This window comes from Curcuma longa, chromosome 11 (assembly GCF_044706935.1).
Source record: "Curcuma longa cultivar G26 ecotype Majalengka, Jawa Barat chromosome 11, ITB_CL_G26_1.1, whole genome shotgun sequence".
NCBI lineage: Eukaryota > Viridiplantae > Streptophyta > Magnoliopsida > Zingiberales > Zingiberaceae > Curcuma > Curcuma longa.
Genome location: NC_133871.1, coordinates 11,421,059 through 11,445,532, shown reverse-complemented (window position 1 = coordinate 11,445,532; position 24,474 = coordinate 11,421,059). Strand labels below are relative to the sequence as shown.

The window sequence follows — 24,474 nt, the reverse complement described above, 5'->3', positions numbered from 1 at the left end:
ATCGATATCAAACAAGCTTCAGTAGTGTGGTGTGTTGCAAGTCGGAGACTTTGAGCTATTTATGGGCATCGATCCACACTATTTTTCTTGCTTTTTTATTGTAATTTCTCTGTGGATCGATCGATCCATCGATGTTAATAAATTGCCGACCGGACCGACTAAATCCTCATCATTAGATCGTCATGGACTTATCTAAACCCTCACTGTTATCTATAAAATCTATTTCACTTTTTACAATTGTACTATAGCACCGGATGTTACTATTGTATGTTCCAAATTTTAGTTCTTTAGATAATTTAGAATTTTAATTTTTTGAATCGATCAAGTTTAGAGTTGTTCGATTTAATCCTATGAAAATTTTTCATCCACTATCCAGATAAATTTGAAAGGTACTCTAGTTGATTCTTGCAACCACAAGCTGGTGCCAGGTGGTGAGACAGCGTTCGCTATTTTAAAAAATGTGCGGATTAAGACAGGTGACACTCGACGGCCGAATAGAGAACCGACACGTGCAGTGGGAATGCACGTCCGGAGCGAAAGAAGGTAAGAAGGTGACGGCTTACTTGTCGTTGGATTCGAATTTGTGGGAATAGATTTGGGGCGCAAGTCGAATCGGCGGTGGAGTTCAGACGTCAGCAAATTTAAGAAATCTAGCCGCCAAAATCCAAACTAGTTGGTTGATCAATAATTACAATTTAAAGCCGAAAGATAAATTTTTAATTGGCCAAGTGGTGTTTTGCTTAACCACCCACCCTCTTAAACTATTTTTAAGCGTATCAATGGTCTTTCCAGACTATTAAAGAAACTCTAATAAGTGGCGTAGCCAATTGGGGATCCGTCCTAGATTTTAAAAAAATTAATATCATATATAGAATATATATTTTTAAAATATTAGTACTAATTAAAATAAAAATATATCTGATTCCATTTCTTTCTTCGTCTCCTCTTTGAAATAGTCACAAAATGTTCCTCATCATTTTGACCAATCGATTCACCACCATTTATTTTTCGTGAAAACTGAAATTAATCACGTATTTAAAAATTTCTCAACCTAAGTTTTCCATTGGTATCAATTTTGTGAGAAATATCACGACTTGAAATAAACTCATCAACCCTCTTATCTTGTTGGAGTTGTGTGACACATTTTTTATCATCGTCATGTGTTCTTATCATCGAAAATCATGATTTGAGAAAGTTTAGACTCAATTTCAATATCTAGAGTGCGATTTCGAAGATTGTAATGCGTGATAAGTGAATGTAAAATCGATGGATAGAATAAAAAAAATTATTAATATAGAGGATATCCAATCCTCTGATGGATATGAAAGAGAATGGAGATGAATATTCATCCTTCAATGGGCATGAGTTGGAGCTAAAAGTTGAATACCGATGGGGATGATAATAAGATGAGATGGATATAATAAATAGGGATGAAAATGAAAAATATGAACTCCGATCAAATCGACCCATTGTCATTCCTACTCCATGGTCAACTATAGTCAAAGTCTATTCTATTTCGTAAAAAGCATTCTAAGCTATTTTCTTGAAAAGTATAAATAACGTAGCCATTAAAAATAATAGTTTACTATTTTTTCTTAAAAAATTAATAATTATTTTGAAAATGTGATTTTTAATGTTTAGTGTGAAATAAAAGTATGCACTATTAACAAGTATAGATAGATATTTGGTAGAAAAATGAATAAATTCTTCCTCCAAAAAATTAAAAGAGTGATGTTAGCGTGACATAAACTTCTGAAGATTTTGTAGTTCTATTCAGATTTTTCATTGAATTGGTTCTACTGCCCCCAATGCCTTTAGTTGACATTTATTGTTGTGTTTCAGGTTTCCATGTCAAGAAAACATATGATATATAGATCCTTCTCATATCATAACTTAATAGCCACTTTAGTTGCCTGAGGATGCTACTACATCTTTTATTTTTTAAAACATAAAATTCGAATATATAATGATTCATCATTTGTGGGGAACAAAAAAAAAAAAGATTTCAAAATTTTCAGGTAGGATTTCTCCATCAATCTTCTTAATGGTGCATATATTTTCTATCATTATCTCTACCTTGCCTTACCTTTAAACCACTGTTGAGGTCCCATTGCAATCTGTATGCTCAGCTCAACGTTGAATAGTGACTGTCTGAAACACAATCAATTGATGAAATAGTACTGCTCTGTTTCTTTTCGACTGTTGACGAATGAAACAATATTGATTTATATTAGATTATGAAATCAGAGAATATAGCACTTGTTTTAATAAATATATTGGAGTTGTCAATTAATTGGTAAGATTCAGTCCAATAATTGGAGGAGCAATTACTACAAACACAGTCTAGGAAACACTTCGACCACAGATATTTATTAGATATTTATTATTATTATTATTATTACTATTATTATTTATTATTTTGCATGGTAACTTTGATAAACCTATTACAATTGTCCTTTTATCAGTCGCCATTTGACCTGTGAATATTAATAGCAGAAAAGCCTCTAACTTTATGGTAACAAAACACGTTGCAGTTCTGTAATTTGGAGATCTTTTTCTCTTTATTTTCCATATTGTTGCCATTATATTTATACTGTCTCTGTTTACGACAGCGTGAGGACCTGAAAAGAACGCTCTGCACAGTAATCCAAAAGCAATTAGTAACAGTTGAAATTCCTCGTTCCAGCAGTTTACGCGATCAGCTTTACGATGACCTATAAAGAAATAAATTGAAAAGATGAATACCCATAAAGCAGCAGTTTTAAAGTTTTAAAATTTATTTTTTTAAATTTGAGATTTTTTTTCACGATTTCTGTATCGATCTTTCAACAGTTGTAAAATTACAAGTTTATTATAAACGGCATTTTAGTGAACAGCATGAGGAAATTTTAATATTATACTTGTATTGCGTACTTAATTTTTATAATTTTAAAAATATATATTACATTTCCCTTATATCTTTCACTTCTTTTTCATAAAATATATAACTACCTGAATTGCATGCATGCGTTTCTAAATTTTTATTATATCCATTTAAAAATTCATTTATCACAATTTATACTATGATACGGATACACTAAGAATATTTACGGGAGTATATTTATTTGAATTGATTCAGAATTCTTCAGATTAATTAATTTGACCTATAATATTTAGAAATTTAAGAATTTAATATTTTTCAAATTAGAAGAGTACTAAAAATTCAATAGTGTTAATTAGTTAGTATCATTATTCTAAATGGTATAATACTTGTAGACTCACTAATGAATTCATCTAAATCATTTAAAATCAAAACTAATATACTTCTCTAAACCTCCTTAATGCATATATGCTCTCAAATTTGAATTTGATAGTAAAAATGGAAACGAGTGAATTTTTGAATCGGTAGAATAAAAAATTTAAAATGCACACACTTAAACCCGCATAACTATTTCGTGAAAAGAAGAAAATTGTATCATGGGAATGTGATATGTATTTTTAGAATTATGAAAATTAGATACATGATATATGTAATATTGAAATTTCCTCAGTACTTGAGTAAAATATCGTTATTATAATTTTAAAGACAACTAACCGATGACTTAATTTATCAAGGAGCCCTCGACCTCAACTCCGATTGAGGTCGACAATGGGGCACACTATTTGTGCAGTTCTGTTGATAATTTCTAGAATGCCCTTGACTCTTGGTCACTAAGTCGTCAACAACTACATCTCTCAGGTACGGGTACTCCCCGTAACACAACTCCTCGCGTCCTCAAGGCCCTCATAGTGTTGTCATATCTAGGGGCTCTCTTCAGTTTTGACCCAAGAGCAGAGGCATGTGTTAGTCTATCCAAACTTTAACTCGGGGAGCCATTTTGGGATTTAGGATAGAAGTCCATATATTTAAGAATTTCTCCATATATTGAATATTTTTAATCTATTATTCACTTGATCGTTCCTAAATCCTTAAATTAAATTTCACGATCAATCTGATATATATATATATATATATATATATATATATATATATATATATATATATATATATTACCTTGTATATTCTTTCGTGAGCACTCCGTGAACATCTAAGATTAATTTTTTTATAATTTAATATTTAAATTAAAGGATGTGAAAATTGAAAAAGAAAAATAACACTAGTTCATGGAGTGCTCACCTATTAATCTCGAGAGATTATAATTTCTAACTTTGCCATTGGTTAGCCCCTTTGTTTAGATCCCTTTTTAACATAAGATGGAATCCGTCACTGTAATGACTCCATATGGTTGGCTCCATGACCATCTGTGAGGAGGTAAATCGAGAAGTTGAAGTTGATCACAACGAAGGAGAGCATTGTCTCAGTTTCGTCAAGATTTGAACCTAGCTTACCTACTTCAGCATGCAACTTTGCTCCGTCATAATCAACCCAACTATGCCACGGGATAACTTTGTTTAGATCCCTCGCTTCTCCATCAAGCCACATTAACCCTGGAACATTTTAGATTAGTCCTTCCTAGTTTTGAAATTTTAAGATTTAATTATTTTTCTTCCTATTTTGCATATTAGTTCATCAACTCAGGTTTTTAGTAGTCCATCGACCCTGCAATTTAAAGGATTGTTCCTTTTTTAATTAGACAATTAAAACAAAAAACAAACAATAAAACATGTCAAAATTCTCATCTTCTTTTTCTTTTTCTTCTGTAAAAAAAAAAATCTCATCTTCAATTCTGGCCTAGGCAGCCCCTGACTAGCATAATTTTTAAAGCAATTCCTATAAGAGATTTAATTTGACAAAGAGGTTGAGGACGAGAATTTTTTTTTTTATTTTCTTTTTGAATTTTCCCTTAATCATTGCCTTATGAAAGGTTAAAGAATGGACTCTATTATCTTTAGCTTTCCTCCACTACAACTATCATTGGTGAATCAATAAATGTATCGACCTAATATACTTGACTTTGTCATTAAGTTATTGATATGATTTATCTACTCTATTTTATATATTTTTTTCATCTCATTTAATAGGTAGGACTTGCATGTTAACTAAAAGTCCATTTAAAAATAATATTTATCCTCAAACATACAACTAAATATTTATTTGAATATTTGGTAGTGCATCTTACTATACCATTACTCCAAATATAATCTAGACTCTTGTTTACAATAATGTATAGATTTTCCTTTGTCATAAAAATTTGTAGCATGAATATATGTTATTTTTAATATGTCTCTCTTTCCTTTTTTATAATAATTTCTTTAACTTCCCTTATAAAGAATGGTGTCACTTTTTTGACACTACAAACATTTACAAATCTAAATTGGTAGACAAGAATGTTGCATATGATGCTTTCATTCATAATAGAACATAGAGTTTAATTCTCCATGTGACTTTTATGAATATTGTGGGCTCTAAATTGATCTTCCTATTAGTGCAATCATGCTCCACACATATACTAAGATGTTTAATTTTGATGTTGATAATGTTTAAGTTAAGATAAATCCTCAGAGTTTAATATTGATTGTCAAGTGTGCAGAAAACATTAATTTGATAGAAGAAATCCTAACAGATCTGGTTGAAAGTTGGATTCTTGATAAAAAATTAAAATCTAGACAGATCAAGAGATCGGATACGGGATGAATGAATACCTAAAAATAAGAAGAGTCTAGGCACATAAGTCAAGGGAATTGGGTTCCTTTGACATGAGGTAAATGAGAGTCGATGATAGTTGAAATTTAAACGAACTCAATTATTAGAGTGGTTGAGGATTGTATAGCAGTCGACTATATAGTTGTATCAATCAATTGATACACAAGAGAGGTATAGAGGTTTAATGTTTGGGGTTTAGGATTTACAAAATCTCAAATAGAGTTGAAGGGTTGGAAATAGTCGACTACAGTAACAAATCAATTGATTGTTGAGCCAAAATCTTTGAGGTTTTGCATAGAAACCATAACAGTTTGCAGTTGATTGATTGAGGCTGTAAAAAAAATAAAATATTTTTAAATCAACTGCACAACTTGACTGATCACTATCAATCGACTATTGGGGATTAGCAGTCGATTATTTATCGACTATTAGGGGTTAGTAGTCGATTGATTAAGATCTTGAAATGAACAAAAAGTTTTTAAATGGATTGCCCAACTCGAATAACCGACAATAGTCGATTGTTGTGTGATATCAATAAATTGATATTCAAATTACAAGATGAGATCAACACAGTTCATAGGCTCATGGTTGTTCAATAGTTGAATCAACAGTCAACATATATTGCAGTCGATTGATGTGGTAAGGTCAAACAATTGTTGATTGGAAAAAAATATATATGGAGTTTTTATATAAAGGTCATTTCACTCACAATTGAAGCATCACAACTTTGTGCCAGATGCTCGAAGAAGGAGAGATTTGGTCTTACAAGTAATTAGTTTTGTATTCTCTACTTTCATTGGTTTATTTTTCTATGATATTTGCTGTAAAAGTTTTCTCGACCTTCGAAAATTATTTGAGAAGGAGAAAATTCTATAATGGTGGTAGTGTTTAGTTTTTAATTGGATTAACAATTTTGAAAGGCTATGAACCAAATTAATAAAATCATTGTATTCGTGTGCTATGATTGTTTTTTCATTTTGGTTCAAATTTTCACGGCATATTCAAATTGAAGAAATGAAACTATTCATCCCTCCTAACATCGCACCGGTCCTAACACTTCCACCTCAAGGATCAACTTAATAACCATGTATTGACTCTACTGATACTTATATTCCAATCATGAAAATTACAATTATGAGACTAGTGTTATCGACCTCCATCGACTTAAATCGGTAAGAGTAACAAGTATACATTTTCAATGCCTTCATTTGGTAAGTTAATTTCCAAGAAATTACTATTTGGGTTTCTTCATTCATAATTTTTAATATAGCTATATTGAAAGCTTAAATAATTAACATATGACCTCCAATAAATTCCTTACGTATGATTTTATTATTTATCCAACCAAATCAGATATATATTCCGGCCTTTCTAACTTGAAAGGTTAACTTTTTCTTCATTCTATAAGTGCTATATATTTTCTTTTCAATTAACAATTTCTTATATATATATATATATAATTCAGATATTATTTAGATGATTTTATTCTTAATTTACCTTAGAGTAAATTAAAAAATACGACAGTTCTTCAAGTAATTGTTAACGCTAATCTTCTACCAGAAAAGTACATATGAATGTATGTATTTAAGTGAGTTTAAGAGGCCAGATTAATTAGTGGATAGCCAGATCGGACAAAATATAGCGTAGCATCAAATTAATTAAAGTCGTCGTCGTATTAAACAGTGTTTGTGTATTTGGAATAATACGCTCGTTCCTTCGATTAAACATGGGAGCCAAAATAAAGATTCACAAGTTTCAGCCTGTCACATCATAGCTTCCATACCACTGCCAACTTGTCTCCATTTCCAATAAATTAATAAAATAAAATAAATAAATAAATGAATAAACAACCCTAATCCTATCTCTCCTATCCTCCCTTTTCCTTTTGCAGTCGTACATCGCCATTGAAACCCACACCATGACCTTACCCTTTACATCAATCTAGCTACTACTACACCATCTCCATCGCTCCTGCAGCTTCCCCATCTTCCTTTCCTCTGTGAGGCGGCCATGACCAGGTGGAGTGGAAGTAAAGGAGCAGCAGCAAAATATATAGTAGCTAGCTGATCGATCTCCTCCTCAATCACTCGTTTCCCTGCTGCTGCTCAGCTCAGTCGCAAACTAGAACTAGATCTCCTGTCCACTAAATTAAAACCGCTCAGATCTCTCAGAGCACTGCTCGTTCGGCCTTCCAAAATCCTTCCTCGAGGCTCAAGCTTCTGACAGCAGATCTGCTATCCCCAGCCCAGCCACCAAAGGTAAAATAAGTCGAATGATCAGGATCCATATTTAAACATTTTATATGCACGATTCCGTTTAATTTTCGCCTTCATCTCTCTCCTCCAATTTCAAACTCCATGCACCGAACGCTTAGTTGTTAATTGGTTAATTAGACTTATAAAGAGAACATCGAGAATCTGTTAGTAGTGGGAAGAAGAAAATTCTCGATCGATGGAGTTGATGCCGAAGGCGGATGAGGGCTCCAACTCGGACCTGCAGGAGCACTTGGCGGTCGGAGGCGGCGTGAGTGGGGCCTCGTCGGCGCCCCCGTCGTTGAGCCGGTACGAGTCGCAGAAGCGGCGGGACTGGAACACTTTCGGACAGTACCTGAAGCACCACCGCCCGCCGCTGTCGCTGGCGCGGTGCAGCGGCGCGCACGTGCTGGAGTTCATGCGCTACCTGGACCAGTTCGGGAAGACGAAGGTGCACGTGACGGCGTGCCCTTTCTTCGGCCACCCCTGCCCGCCGGCGCCCTGCTCCTGCCCGCTCCGCCAGGCCTGGGGCTCCCTCGACGCCATCGTCGGCCGCCTCCGCGCCGCCTACGAAGAGAACGGCGGCCGCCAGGAAACCAACCCCTTCGGCGCCCGCGCCGTCCGTCTCTACCTCCGAGAGGTCCGGGACCTCCAGTCCAAGGCCCGCGGTGTCAGCTACGAGAAGAAGAAGCGCAAGAAGCCGCCGCGCCCGCGACCGCCGCCGGAGCACCCAGATCAGCACCAACTTCCCCTTCCACCATAAGCAACATCGATCGACGATGATATGCGTCGCTTAATTATATTAAGCCCTAGCTATAATTATATATGCACATATATATATCTCATGTGTGAGCCGCTGCTAATTAGTTTCTCGATCATCATGCCATTAGTAGGTTTTGAAACTTGGATCGACCATTTGCCGCGGCTTAATTATATAATTAATTAGCTCCTATATATTTTATGATATCGGAATATTAAAACTGAGAGAAGATCTCTATATATATATATATATAATTAGTTACTTTAGATGGTGAAGCATCAAGAACTAATTCAACTAGTCGATGCTGTATCTTCTTTCTTCTCTCATTATTTCTTGTAATATGCTCTCTTGAGACTTGCAACTTAATACATTAGCTATCTAATGAGATAGTTCTGTCTTTGCTTGCCTCAATTGGGGGCCGGCCGGGAGGAGATTGATAATCCATCCTTTCTCTTTTATGCTGTTCCTGTGGATGAAAGAGTTAACTATAGATAGCAGTGCGTGAATTGAAGAGTCTGGACATTAAAAGTGAGGTAGGAAAGTGATTGTTGTATTTGGAATGAGGAGCCCATTGCTTGAGCACAGTGTGTGCAATAAGTGATATATCACATGATCTGTTTCGATTGTGCTTGTTGATATAGCAAGTAACTAGGACAAGGACTACCACTATATTTGCTATTCTGATAAAACATAGGGCGATAGTGACCCAAAAAAGTAAAAAAAATTTAGACATGTCTATATATATATATTATATGTATGTCAACTGCTTCATATGTCAATTCAGTTTCAGCTTTCTGCCTTTTACGAGTGCAAGGAGTGAGGTTATTTTTTGTAGTGACCTTCTATGATCCTGCAGTCAGTAACTAGAGACTTCATGGTATATAGCATTTCTTTTCCTGCATCAGTATTAATTTGTGATGGTATTATTTCTTTATTTTTTCCCCACTTAATCTGCCAAAAATTAAGACAAACTGTATCTTTGCTCCTTTCGCACATAAAATAGTAACTATCACTGTGTATAAGAAAAGATTTACTATTCATACAATGTAGTGCGTTGTGTCATGCTGTGCATTGAACAAAAAATGAAGCTTATAATTAAGGCAATTTAAGAGGTGGAACTCCTTTTTAGTTAATTAGTTTTGGTATATGTTTAAGGATCTAACTTATCTGTTGATGCGATGGTAAGAGATTGCATTTAAGATGACTTACTTGTATGAATGGCCAGGAGAGAAAAAAAAAACAAAAAAAAAAAGAGAAAAAATGCTCATGATCCATCTTATCTATTGATTAGGTGAAAAACAGCTAAATGAAACAATAAAATTGATCCACATTTGTGTAATTTTATGATATATCCTGGTGGGTACTATTTGATTTTTTCAATTTTATGATTGCACTTTGCTATAAAAAAGAATCAAAATTTTTAATTTGCTCTTGGTTTAACTTAGTTTGGAACTATAAATTAAGAAATAAATTTATATCATCTAAAATTCTGTCGAGAGTTAATTTCTAAGCAAGGGTTCTATTATTTAAGAATAATGAATATAATTTCTTATAGTTTTAGAATTATGTTTATTAAAGAGTATAACAAATAAAAAATCATCCTAATTGACATACAAATTGCATATATATTATAGAAACCTGTGGATATATAATTAGTTTATTTGATTTTAATGATTTATAGAGGCTTAAATTAAGAAAACTAAGTCGAAACTAATAATTTTATCAAATTTATAAATTGGAATCAAACTCAACCTATATATTAAACTATTTTTAAAACATTGAATAGGTTATTCTTTTTTATTTCTCAATTTTGGATTATAAATGCTCTCTAAAATTAATTAATCATGTCCTGATCATTGTTAACTATTGTGTCTGCTCTGAGCTACAATCAAAGTTCAGATACAATTCACTCAACAATGCTCTCATATATTGCTTAATACTATAATCAAAATAATTAAATAAGAAAAAGGAAATAAACTATTTAATCTTGTGTTGGGGAAGACTTAATTAAGATTACCATGAGGTTCCAGGAAGAAGCATTTGGTTATACCAAAATCAATATTTAGACAAGCTTGGTTCGACCGTAACTCGATAAGATGGTCCCTAAATCAAGCCGAACTAAAGTCATATAGAAGATGGCTCAAAATATAAAATTTAAATCCAACATATATAACTCCAAATTTCCACAAATAGCGCCACTTAAATATATTTTAAACTCTAAAATACCTTTTAAATTCCTTAATATATCCTAATAAATATTATATATATATGAAAAAATTGGGAACATTACAAATAAATTTGGACAAATTATTAATGATTCAATAGCAGTAAAATTTTGAACTCGAGGGCATTTGCAACAGCAGCAAATCCTAATCATAGGTGAAATTTTTTGTCCCAAATAGTTTTTGAGTGATTTAATTAAATAAATACACTCACTATCCCTAATAAATTACAACCATAAAATCTTTTATTAATTACATGTAGTTTATTTGAATAGATCGTGGATATCGATTGCTCTCCGAAATGACTCTTCTTATTCCACAAAGCTTCAATTGTGGTTGTCTGAGAATACTAAACTTTTAGATTGAATTTGTCTATTAATTACTGTTGTATGTGTATGCTTATTGATCTATTATCTTTGTACAATATGCAACAAAAGCTCTCTTACAATCAAATGTGGTGATCTACTAAGGCTTCATTGCCCAATTGCATAAACTGCTGTAGATAATCTTGTGACAAGCATTAGTGATGATTGCTCAGGCACCACTACGCATTGCCAAAGTGATGCAAATAATCTTTTTTATCCAAAAAAATATTTTAAAATCATACAAATTTGCATATAACTCTTCTAATTTAAATGTATACATCACATATCTACTTGATCTGGAACGTTATTGTTGCCTAACTTTAGGCTCCCAAGCTCTCTTACTTTTGAAGTAGTAATCATATCCAAAGCGTTTTAAGGACACAAGGTAAGATCTGATAGAGTCCACAATCTAGCTAGTCCAAAATAAAATCCGAATGTATCTATCATAATATCCAATTGCACAAACTAATTAATGACACCTTATGACCTGATGATGATTTATCAATTGTTGCATTATGCTGATCATCTACATATCTTCTTTTGCTTTTTTGCCTGAGAGTCTACTATCTCTCAGTGTCCAGTTTTTTCTAATGAAAGCATTGTTTTAACCTTGTTTTCTTCTTTTGCTGCTACCTCTATTCTCTTCGACAAGTGTCTCTTTTCTGAATGCTGAAGTAAAATTGTATTGTGATATTCTTTTTTTTAGAATTTTCATTGAGAATATTACTTTTTAACCACAGTGAAACGCAAATTTTCCTCAATTGTTGTGTTATTTTGAATTGTAAGAGTCTCCTATCTGTCTGGCAATACACTAAATAATACCACTGCTAGCTTGTACTTCACTATCTGAAAAATAAAACCCTGTGTTATTGAGTATCACTAACACTTCCTTTGAGATGTCCTAAAGAATCCTAATCATCCATATGCTTAAGGTTCACTTATCTTTAAACCAACTCGAGTTTGTGAACACATCATTCTTGAAAGTATGGAAAAATTTCTTTCCTAACGATATTAATTACAGAGAAGAGAAGCAATTAAGATGGTGTAGTAATTAACAATTTTAAATATGCATAAAATGTATGGTTACGAGGCACATGGATCGGAGACGCAGAATGGTGTTGGAATGCGGTACCATGTGGAACACACCATTATATTCGATCTATACCAACAATGGTGCGCAAGCATTATTCCAGGCATAACATTCCCGATAGGCTTAAAATCCAGTCTTTCAGATTGTACGTTAATTAAATTTTTTTCGAAATTTTGCTATTAGTTATAAGGTAACGACCATAAGGCTAGCTGTGAATAAAGCCAACAAATAGAAAAACTCTGTAACTTTCAATCGCAATAAGGCCAACAAATATTTCCTGGAAAAAATGTTTACATAATTTATTATCTTTGAAAATTATAATTACTGATACAAGTTCAATCATCTAGTCATTCATCATGATCTGTACGAGTTCAATCAATTACCTTGCATCTCCACCAACGCTAGCTGTCATGTTCAAACTTCAAATCCATGAATCCAAGTTCAGTAACCTCACAAGACCTCGAACCCAAAGTATTTTCCATTTTCCCGGCAACATGTGGTGATCAAGAAATTAGTTGCAGTTGAGCAGTGCCATGTTCATGAAGGGCTTCGAACTCACATTTTCTTCCTCCTCAATTTGCATCGGTGATGGGTAGGTCTACTACAAAAGGAGGCGACCTCATGAACATTGGAGAAGAAGAAGAGGCCGTGGCAGTAGCAGTGTTGCTGATCTGTTCTCTCCCCGTTTCTCAATTGTTTACATACATACATACACAAGCAGCAAAGTAATAATTAGCAAATCGCCAGTGGCAGTTGTCTATTATTTCCATGAATAAAAAGGGTGATTCAAAGAGGCTTATATATATTGATATTGATCTTTAACTGATCAGTCTAGTATTGTTTGTTCGGAAGTTAAAATCATATATGGAATGATGAACAGACCGTGTGGAGCCGCTAAAGGAATACGTGAAAAATATCTTTCATGGGGGAGTTGAATCTTTCATATTGTTTTAGCATGCTTGGAATTGATAGAACATGCATGTTTTAATAACTTTCATACAAGTAAAATATGTCCTCTTCAAGAAAAAAGATAATAAGAAAATAGAGGAACCAATCAGTTCACCAGAGAATTAAATAAAATCTTTAATAATTATCATCATAAATTTACATGATAGAGTATGGCAAACACACAAACTAAGATATATGTAATCAATTAACGTGGGTGAGTTTATGCAAAGGATCAAGGAGGAGTATTTACTTACATAATGTGAGTACAAAGTACAATATTGACAAGTCAATAAATTCTTTATTGGCACCATCATTTCCATACTAATCTTTCATCACTATGGAATTAAAGACTCACCTCTATCACTTTTTGGACACCCAAATTAAAACTCTACTTTCTTCTTAGCATGTCTTTAGTCTTCCACAACCTCCACGCACACACTATAGTAACTACTGGACTTCAGATTACTCTGCCAATGAGAAATTCATAGCTATCATGAAATTGCATCCATCACAATGTTATGCTTGGTATAAAAAATAAAAAATCAACTTCAAATTTCTAAACAAGACTTTATCTTCTTCGACCTATCACATTAGTTGTTGTGGCATTTGAACATGAGAAGTTAAGGTAGGAAGTGGCAACCCAATAAAGTGTGGAAAGTTGAATAGGGACTGGAATAAATTATATTATAACTATTTTTTATTTCCTATACTAACGTTTTTTACATCATAATGTTTCCGTATTTACTATGATTTTTAAATACTTCTAAACTATTTGCTATGGAATTAATTATATTGAGGTACATTCAAGTATGATCCATATATCACTCACAAAGGTTTATACGTCGAAAACCTCCATAAAATTTACGTGTAATAGTACATTAAGTAGAAAATCTCTCTCTCTCTCTCATACTCACTTTATTCTTTCAGACCCTTTTAAATAAATCTGAATTGACCTCCCATTCCATATATTATATATATATATAGACTCAAAGACATTATCATTAGTCTATAACGTCAAGACGGCTCCGCCGCAGTTTTCCCCAGCTCCGCCGCGCCGCCTGGATTTGATGACGGTGTTGCCTTGGACTTGGACGACGTCGCCGATCCTCCGCCGTCCTTGGGTCGCCTTCGATGCGAATGCTTGGGGATCGCCGGCGCGTCCTGCGTGGCCGCCGCATCCTTCTTCCGTCCCTTCCTGCCCTTCTTCGTCCCTCCATCTGCCACTTCAGCACCAGAGACGGCCGGTGTTTCGTCGGATTTGGGCCGCCTCGAATGCCGCGGCCTGGTGGAACCGGAGCCGCCGTCGCCGGCGGGGGATTCTTCGGCCCCTCGGCTCAAGAAGTCGGCGCCTTAAATCGTTAAAATTAAATAATAATAATTATTTATTTCTCATTAAATTTAAAGTTAAAAAAATAAAAAAATCAGATATTTTACCTTGAGAACCCCAATCGTCTGACGTGGCGCTTTCCTTTTCTGGACTGCCAGGCGTGGGGTTGATCGGAGCTGAATGGTAATCCTTCATCTGCTCGCCGACGTTCCAAATATAGCAAATTTACCAATTTAAATACTTTTCATTAAATTTAAATCTATTATTTTTTTACAAAAAGAGAAATTAAATCTACCCATCCTGGGTCCTCGACGTTGGGCCCATCCCATCCGATGTGGGCCACATGCTTGACGTCAGTCGGAAACCCAATCTGTAATTCTGGCTCTTTCTGGTCTGCATCCAACGATTAGCGTGATTAATATATATGTATAATTTCACAATGATTCTTCATGATGATGCTTGGGAGGAAACAATTAATTAATTAAGCACACCAAATATTTGAGAAATGTAGCGTATGGGCTTTAGGATTCCCTTCTTCATGGTGGATGGTCTTGTCATAAACGTGTAGAATGTCTGCAGAGGTTCTGTTCTAATTAATTTTACTGATCTCTATCAACACTAAAACAACAGCAAAAACAAAGTGTTATTCTGACTGGGGTAGCAGCAAAATTTACAGGAATCAAATGGCAAAAACCAAAAAGCTTAAAATTACTACTAATCTCTGAATGAAAAACACAGTTATGAATGGACCAGTACATGAAGACAAAAACTTCCTTAGCACCGCCGCCGCCTCTTCACTCTCCTTATCACACCATAAATAATAACTAAACAACGAAATAAAATTTAGGCGGAAGAACACAAAACTGAACAGCCCAAAGCGATTCTTTGAGGCGCTGGATTATTATCAATTGCAAGAACGAAGAAAAAGAAGAAGAAGAAAAGATAAGCGTATCTAAATGGATAACTGAGGAAGAGGAAGAGGAAGAATGGATTGTGATGATCAAACGGGAGGCATTTGATGGAGGGAGAGAGCACGGCCAGTGGAGATGGCCGTGGAATTCTGGAGGAGATTTGGAAGAGAGATTATGGCTGTCTGTCTGTATTTTATAAAAAGTAAGGATTAGTTTGATTCGAGCCAAGAATAATTGCGTCCCTGCAAAGAACACGGAGCAGACTCCGTTGAACTCGGAGAGCGTTGAATGTCCTTCTTTAATTCGGATTTCGATTATTCTCCTTTCTAATTATTTTTCTAATGCTAATCCACTCGGGCTGTTAAAATTGGAACTTTATTTCTATATTCGAGACCGGCATCACGAGTAGTTTGAAATAAAAGTTTTACAATTTATTTTTCTTATTTGAATCTATATTTTAGCAGTGTAACCATAATAATTCATAAAATTATCACTGAACCACTTTACCAACAATTTATTTTCAAAGAAATTAGAATTATAAACCTTTTTTCACTAAAAAAGTTTAAATTCTAATTAAATTTATTAGAAAATTTTGGGAAAAAAAGGTCGAATAAGTATTATTTTTCAACTTTTAACAGTTATTTGCTTACATATCTTCGGCCCATCGGCTGAGCCCAATCCTGGCAAGGCGAGTCCTGTAAGATAACGAACGAGTACAATGGATTCCGGTTAACCTCATCGAGCCCTATAAGATTAAGAATGGCTATCCAAACATTCATGATAAATGATTATTGGCTTGCAAGTAAAGCAACAAGAATATCAATTTAATTTCAAATAAATATTCAAGTGGATAGTTGCCGAGAACACTGTAAATTCTTAATTCAGAAAATTTGAAGAAATTCAAGTTCTAAACAAGGGGACGAGTTTACTACAAACTCTATGCAAGACTTCAACACCAGCACAGGATCAGAAACCCCGACAAAATTCACGGATTAGTCCTGATGAGCTCAGGCTGCGTTCTCCTTTTTAAGCTTGGCCAGTTCTTGCCTGATGGCACGTCCTCTCTGGAGGAATATTAAGAACTCATTAGTAAAATGGCCAAACGAGATCATGGTAAAGTAAAAGGAATGAAAACATGAGTAGGTTAGCATCCTGATGCATGTAAAGTCTACCTTAATCTTGGCCACCATGACCTTGAACCTGTCAAAGTCATTTAGTGCGGCTCTCCTCTTCTGCACGATAAGCTTCCTGCCCCACGAGCTGTTCTCCCATTTATTCTTCACATCTGAAGCAGCATGTCAACTTATAACCATGTACATGACTACATATTACAATGTTAGAATTCATTTAAGTCTGGTACCAGCAACTTCCATGGCTTGAATGAGGGTCTTCTTCTTAGGAACTCGTGGAATGTCAATCTTTATATCAGTAAGAGAAAGCCTCTTAAAGTTAATTTGGCCACGCACCATATCAGGAGCGTCCACCAAAGCCTGAATTTGTGACAGAAGCAAGCAAAACTCAGATTATTAATACAATAATCATAGCCCGAGAAAAAAAAAAGTGGAAACAAATGACCCTGTTGAAAGAATAAACAAAAATTCAATTAGAAAATCTCACATCATAGTATTATTAATTCGTATAGCTCAAAATGCAAAACGCTAATTAGTTGATGCCTAATAATAAACTTTGATCCAACCACCAAGTAGTATTCAAGTGGCGATATCCTTCAGATGATGAAGAAAAAAAAAAAGAATTTTCACAGTTCAGGGAAGTAAAACCCAAGTTCAATCTTAGATGACAAATTGTGGGGAAGAGATCATGAACATCTATTTCTATGTCAATAGTAAAGCATATGGAACTACAGATAAAGAGATACAGAATCCATCTAATCAGCAACTCCAGGCGTAAGAAGATAGCTTCTATGCAGGTGTTTATCTCAGATGATTATATAAAAGAATATTATGACAGTAAAACACACTATTCCAAATATGACTAACTTAATCCAAATTAGGTTAAATTAATAGATAAATCGAATTTTGTAATTTAGCTTCCAATCATATGGTTAGTGTAACTCGAATGGTGGTAGTGTCATCTTGTACTTCCTCAATGCTTTCTAGCACTTCATCTTCGTAGGGAAAATTCTCTGGTTCCAATTGGCTAAATATCAAGTTTTTTTGCTCACATGGATGGCCTTGATGTCATTTATCATCATAATGGCAACATAGCCCTGTTGCCATTAATTCCTTGGTATCGACTTGTGTCAGTTTGTGGTGCATTATAAGACAGGATGTATTTTATAAATCACCATATCATTGCTTTGTTCTCTTGTAGGTGCGCAAAGGAAGAGGCACATCTTAACCTCTTATGGGATGCCAAGATGGAGCCCTTTGATAAAAGTGTTCAATAATTGTCACTGTGACCAATCATGAGTTTGATTAAAGAGTTGAAGAAAGAGACTCATACTCTCTTATAATTGTGATTTATGGAATTGTGGGCAACTCTTCTGTGTTTGCACACTCTTGTGGCTAAAATGTATGAGAAGGCCATCTACGAATTCCTCCCATTATGAAGGCTCATGGCATGACAAACAATTCACATCATCAAATGACCTCCCCTTTGAGATTTAAAGAAGTTATTTAGTGGTGCTAAAATGGGTGAGAAGGCCACATAGCATGTCATGTGGAAGGAAAAATCTTTCAGCTCAATTCGTCAAGTAGGATATACACTTCTCCAATAGAGGAATTCTTCTTATGTCTAGTAGGATCTCTAGTTTATTGTTATATGAAATCTTCTTGCCCTCGTGCTACAATCAACCAAGTATATGCCTTTTGGAACCATATTTTTTATTCTTTTAATAGAAATATCTAAATAAAGCAACTGTAAAGGCTTAAATTTCTTGTATAAAAATCATAACCATGTCGGGGAGATTATGAACAATTTGTTGGCAACTGGGATTCTAGCAGTGGATGTGAATGGTGGTATAGAATGATGATGAATTTAGGGATTGTGTAGTAGAAAGTATTTTGACATGCAACATAGATGGTGGTGGAACTTGTTTGATGCCAAAAGGCTACACAATATTGATTTATTTATAAGTATCCAAGTGATGCCTTCTCAACAATTTACAAGATAAATTCAAACAACTAATTCTAGAGATAAATTAGGGAATAACTAACTCTAGAGAGAATAACATTTTTACCTGACACAAGGTTTAGGCTACATGGAATACTAATAGACCATAAGTGGTGTATGTATAATCCACTTCGTAGGTATATAAGTTAGCTAAAACAGAATTCTATTGGAATTATGAGCAAGCTGTCATTTCAATGAGGGGTTTTAGGGGACCTTGGCAACAAGTTCTAATGACGTTACCAACATAGCAACAGTAACCTTCAAATCAAACATTTCATGTTAATGCTTGAATGCTTGACCACTGAGATCGTAAAAATGGAGACGTCACGGCATAGTTAATATATTAATCTTAGAAATGGAACACCGTAGAACATTATAAGAATTTTAATTTACCATCTTCTCAAAATGCATAAAGCAACAAAAAATAGACATTTTTGATACGAGTCATACGTAAACTAAACTCGTAAGTTGATCTATGCAGTTTAATCGTGCACAAAATTGAAGACGTCAAAATCAGAACTCGCCACGTACCCTGTTCTGATCGATAACGTCGACGATGACGACGAGCCTTCCATACTCCTTCCCGTAGTTCACAAGAGCAACCCTTCCGATCTCCACATATCGCTTGAACGGCTGCAAGAAAATCCATTAGAACAAACACAACTCAGCTCGAGGACGCATAGAGAGTTTCGATTCACACGAGAGACGAAATTAAGTGCACAAATCGAGAGAGAAAAAATAGAGACGAAAGGTTCACCATCTTGAGGTCGACAGGAAGAACGAATCCGCCGCCTAGCGAGGAGTGAGCGAAGAGTCGAGGGAGCGAGGAGCAAAGTTTTTATATAAGGTACGGTTTTTTGATCTGGCTTCGGCGACCGTCCGATCTAGGGCATTTCTTCATCTTTTCTTATAATTACATTACTCGCGTTAAGGATGAAAGGCAAAAAAAATAATAATAAAAAACTCCTCTATCCTGTTTATTTTTATTTTTTCATAATTAGTTTATGGCAAAAAGAGCTATCTAATTTTAAAATCAATAATTCATTATTTTTATTTACCTAAAATAAATTTCGATGCCTGCACTAGAACCCGATCTTTTTCACCCGAAGTTAAATATCCTAATCAACTAATCTACAACGCATCTTTTAAAATTTGTTTCACAAAGTAGTAGAAATATTTTTAACGCAAGAACACTCCTTGTGATAAAAAGGTGAAATTTATCATTCAACGATTTCACACAGTCAATCTTACGATCATCTATGAATAAATAAATTGAGAAGCTTTAGTTGACCACTGTAGAGAAAACATTTTCTTCGATTTCGTCAAAATTCAACCTTTATTTATTGTAACAATATCTGTCCCCACCTCCAAATTTAACTGAGATGGTAAATGGATGATTTACTTATACAATGAGCAAGAGGTCGATTCTCAGGCAAGGGCGAAGCTAGGTATTGCTCTATCTAGGCTTTAGTTCGGGCAGAAATTATAGACTGTATGAAAATGCAGCATGACACACACAATGCATGGGTCCCACCTCCATGCATTGTGTGTGTCATGTTGAATTTCATGCTGTATTTTCATGCAATCTATCATTGCTCGTAAAAGAGGAATATAGCCTAGAGACTTTCAATAAGTTCGGGATTAGCCCAAGGATGATAAAACTCCTGTCTCCGCCATTGTTCTCAGGGTTGGGAGGGTGTAAATCTCTATACCTTGGTACAACTCATCCACTCATCCATCTTACCTCTCAGTTACCATAATTTATCTCTTTCATGTTGGTCCTGGGGCGCGCTGGCGAGGGTGCTGAGGGCGAGTGATTTCACCTTTTGCACAATTTCTACCCCGCAATAGCCAACTTATGTCTCTGTGGCCTTGTCTGTGCTGGCATCTTCCTCATGGTTGTCTCCTCCTTCATGCCCTCACGATTGCTGTGGATGCTGCCTTGACCGTGGTCTACGCCTCTGGGGAGACGGTTTTCATGAACATAATATCCGACCGGAGCGGTGGTGCCCGGGTGAGATCAACCTCGTCGGACACAATCATCAAATATTTCACATCCTGGCGCTCGTCGGCGCTGCTCGATTAGCAAGACTGGTCGATGATGGCCACCCGCAGAGATTTACATGCACCTATACTATGGTGCAAATCAATTGTGCCTACTTGTGAGTTTTTCGAGTGTCTTAAAAATGTTTAATTCTTATTTAAAATTATTAAATTCAATTCATTTGCATCCCTAATTAAACTCGTCACTGGGAAAAAAAAAAGAGATTATCGATGAACTAAAGAAAGGCACTTAAAACTTTTCACAGACGGGTGGCTCGCCGTTTATGCAAAATAAAAGTATAAAATGCCCGTCAATGCTTTTCACTGGGAATTTTATCTTTTCAAATTAAAATAAAATATGAATGGAGTTAACAAACAAGAAAAAGCACCCTAGACAATTTAAAAACCTAGGGGTGCTCCTTTGAATTTATTTAATTAATTTATTTATAAAATAATCATTATGCATTTACGTCTTGTGCATGCAGGCTCTCCTTTATGGATAGATAATTAAATGCTGTGTTTTTTTTCCCTTTTTCTTTCCTTTTAAAATATACATGGGAAAGATTACAAGTGGACGTGTTATGCTATAAGAGACGAAGCCCAAGACCCACTGCTTTAATGCTTTAAATCCTCCTCCTCCTTCTCTTCCTTCTCTTCTTCCTTCCTCCTCCTCTTCTTCTTCTCGTAAACTGATCTATTTGATACGCACTTCTTCCCTCTCCTCTGAGTGTTTTTCAGAGATAAATGGTAACAGAAATCATTTTGCTTTAAATAATATCGTGCTTACTGATCATTTCTATATATACTTGTATTTTTATTCTTTTAAGAAAAATATGGTATATATGAGCATGAAAACATTGTATCTTCTGTCATTTTCAACCCCTTTTCCTATATTTTATTGGAATTTTGGATTAACGTGCTGTGCAGATTGAGGGAAGATTTGTGAATGATCAAGCTATGAATCAACCGATGAGTAAGAAGAGAGGAGGATGGCTATCTGCAATTTTATTACTGCGTAAGACTGGACTTTCTTCTATATTTATGAACGTTATTACTGATATATAAACTAACATTTTAAATAAAAAATTCTTTTCAGAAAATAAAACTATTGGTACAGCACTATTAATCTTATAGTATTCATTACAAACGGTGGATTATTTAAGATTTCTCCAAGACCGTAGTAGTCAAATTTTCAATTTTCAAAAGAACAAAAACGGTGCATTCTCTTCTCTTTTCTACTTTTTTTTTATATTTATAAATCAATTATCATATTTATCATTACCACTAAATGTTCATGCGAGAAGTGAGAAAAAATTTAATTGGCTATTAAATCTCTGTATAGATCATATGCCATAAACGGTACGTTGACTATTTACTAAATTCCCTCTACTATATATAGTAACTTTGTGGTTAACTGCCATACATTTCAACTATTCTTAACTTGTATTAATTTAAAGGTGAACAAAAAATAAAACACCAAAAGGACATTCCATAACAAGCTTCTCTCCTTTACGTATGGAGTAAGCATTGATAACTTGTTATCCTTCCTGTTGCTTACTCAGACTGATAGGGTTTTAGGGTTTTCTCGTTAAAATGCCTCTACAAATCTTAGCTTCGACACCTCGAAAGAGACTGTTTGTTGGGCATGCAATCTTAAGAGGTGGAGTGTAACATGGGATGCCTATTTTGATCTCATTACGTTGCAGTGAAGGAGGTATGCATATGCATGCCTCCTCCTCCATGACTTCAAATTCATATCTAATTTTATATATATATCTGCATGAATTGATTGATCTTTGTTCACGGATCGGCTATATAACATTTGTTGATCAGTGAATCAAGGCTTGGCAACGATAGGATTTGTCGGGGTGGAAGTAAACCTAGTGCTGTTCTGTACTCGAGTGCTAAGACAAACCAATGCAGAAGCAGCAAACAACTTCAGTAGGTGGATGGGCACAGTCCATGTCTTCTCCCTCGCCGGCGCCTTCTTGAGCGACGCCTATTTGGGAAGATACTACACTTGCGCCTTCTTTCAACCTATCCTTCCTATAGTAAGATAACTATCATCTCCTTCACAATGTTGATAAAAAAGATATATTAACTAGATCAAAAACTTCTGAAAACAAATTGATGATTCTGATAATGAACATTAGCCAATTCAGTCGAAGATTTTGGTTCGATCATTCATTTCGTGTATGTTTTACATGTCCAGGGGCTGGTGGCGCTCTCACTCACGACCTCCTTCCTCCTACTGAAGCCCGGCGGCTGCGGAACTATGGATTTCCTCTGCCACCAACCCTCCACCTTCGAATCAGCCATGTTCTACCTTTCCATCTACCTCATCGCCCTCGGCAGCGGCGCCTACGAGCCCTCCCTGGCCACCTTCGGCTCCGACCAATTCGACGACCACGGCGACGACGAAAACCCAAACACCTCTTCCAAGCAGCAGTCCTTCTACAGCTACTTCTACGTCGCCACCAACCTCGGCTCCCTCGTTGCGGAAACCGTTCTCGCTTACATCCAAAACACGGGGCGATGGGTTTTGGGATTTTACATATCCACGGCCTGCGCGCTGCTGGCGATTGCTCTGTTCTTCCTAGGGAGGAGCAGGTACCGGTTCCTCCAGCCGAGCGGGCCAAATCCACTCTCCAGTTTCTGTCAGGTGGTGGTCGCGTCCTGCAACAAGGCCAAGATTGCGCTTCCTGAGGAGAATGGATTGCTTTACGATGATCCTGCAGGAAGGCAGAAGCCAAGAAGTACGGCGGCTCTCCCTGCTAAGGATTTTAGGTAAAGCTAGCTAAAATCATAAACAAAAATGTATTCGATTCGCTTAAATTCTAATTAACTTTGTGCACAGATTCCTTGATCACGCAGCGATCGTGACGGAAGAGGACGCAGTGGCTCCCAGTCCATGGCGGCTCTGCACGGTGGCGCAAGTGGAGGACGTCAAGTGCGTCCTCCGCGTCCTCCCCATCTGGCTATGCACGCTCACCTTCGCTGGCGTCTTCGTCCAGATGGTGTCCCTGTTCGTGGAGCAGGGCGCAGCGATGGCCACCGCTCTCCCCGGCGGCTTCCACATCCCGCCGGCCAGCCTCACCGCCTTCGACATCCTCGTCGTCTCTTTCTTCATCGTCTCCTACGACAAGCTTGCTTGGATGCTCGACAAGCTCAACACGCCCGTCTTCCCCCCAAACTTCGACCTGTGGAAGATGGGTGCCGGGCTGGTTGTGGCGATGGCCGGCATGGTCGTCGCCGGCATCCTAGAGCGGGAGCGGCGCGATCGAGGGGAGGGTCACCAGCAGAGCTCGCTGTTCATTCTGTGGCAGGTGCCGCAGTACGTGTTAATTGGCATCGGGGAGGCGTTGGTGTACGTGGGGCAGTATGATTTCTTTAGCTCGCAGGTGCCTGAAGCTCTGAAGAGCGTGGGGATCGGGCTGTCGATGGCGTCGGTGGCAGTGGGAAGCTACGTGTGCAGTCTAGTGCTGACGGTGGTGATGGCAGTGACGACGAGAGGGGGGATGGTGGGGTGGGTGCCGCCCGATCTAAACCAGGGGCGGTTGGATGCCTTCTTCTTCCTCATGGCAGGGCTAACGGCGGTGGAGCTGGCGATCTACACTTGGGTTGCAAAGAGATACAAATACAGAGTGGCTTCGGATTGAAGTTAGTTATCCATGAGTTTTGAATCCAACAGAATAGAACAAAATAATTATGTGTTAATAACAACATTGCTACAAATTTTTTTTAAGAAGATAAAATATGTTGGAAAAATTTGTCACCTTAGCGATCTCACACAGTCGATTC

At 36.2% G+C, this 24,474-nt stretch overlaps 4 protein-coding genes across 4 annotated transcripts; 2 read left to right on the top strand and 2 right to left on the bottom strand.

Moving 5' to 3' along the window:
• Positions 1 to 7,511: 7,511 nt before the first annotated feature.
• LOC141839561 (protein LIGHT-DEPENDENT SHORT HYPOCOTYLS 3-like) lies at positions 7,512 to 9,254 on the top strand. Its single transcript, XM_074727339.1, has 2 exons — positions 7,512 to 7,881; positions 8,017 to 9,254. The coding sequence occupies exon 2, from the start codon at positions 8,075 to 8,077 to the stop codon at positions 8,636 to 8,638; it is 564 nt and encodes a 187-aa protein (XP_074583440.1). The 5' UTR covers positions 7,512 to 7,881; positions 8,017 to 8,074; the 3' UTR covers positions 8,639 to 9,254.
• Positions 9,255 to 14,274: 5,020 nt separating this feature from the next.
• Positions 14,275 to 15,127, bottom strand: LOC141839562 (CRIB domain-containing protein RIC5-like). The gene is made up of 4 exons (XM_074727340.1): positions 15,079 to 15,127; positions 14,883 to 14,980; positions 14,695 to 14,782; positions 14,275 to 14,609 (listed from the first exon to the last, which is right to left on the bottom strand). The coding sequence occupies exons 1-4, from the start codon at positions 15,125 to 15,127 to the stop codon at positions 14,275 to 14,277; spliced, it is 570 nt and encodes a 189-aa protein (XP_074583441.1).
• Positions 15,128 to 16,301: 1,174 nt separating this feature from the next.
• On the bottom strand, positions 16,302 to 19,433 carry LOC141840484 (large ribosomal subunit protein eL14-like). The gene is made up of 5 exons (XM_074728481.1): positions 19,388 to 19,433; positions 19,162 to 19,263; positions 16,859 to 16,988; positions 16,671 to 16,783; positions 16,302 to 16,562 (listed from the first exon to the last, which is right to left on the bottom strand). Exons 1-5 carry the CDS (start codon positions 19,388 to 19,390, stop codon positions 16,506 to 16,508), a joined length of 405 nt encoding a protein of 134 aa, XP_074584582.1. The 5' UTR covers positions 19,391 to 19,433; the 3' UTR covers positions 16,302 to 16,505.
• Positions 19,434 to 22,622: 3,189 nt separating this feature from the next.
• On the top strand, positions 22,623 to 24,332 carry LOC141837106 (protein NRT1/ PTR FAMILY 7.2-like). The gene is made up of 3 exons (XM_074724569.1): positions 22,623 to 22,724; positions 22,886 to 23,460; positions 23,531 to 24,332. The coding sequence occupies exons 1-3, from the start codon at positions 22,623 to 22,625 to the stop codon at positions 24,330 to 24,332; spliced, it is 1,479 nt and encodes a 492-aa protein (XP_074580670.1).
• Positions 24,333 to 24,474: the final 142 nt, after the last annotated feature.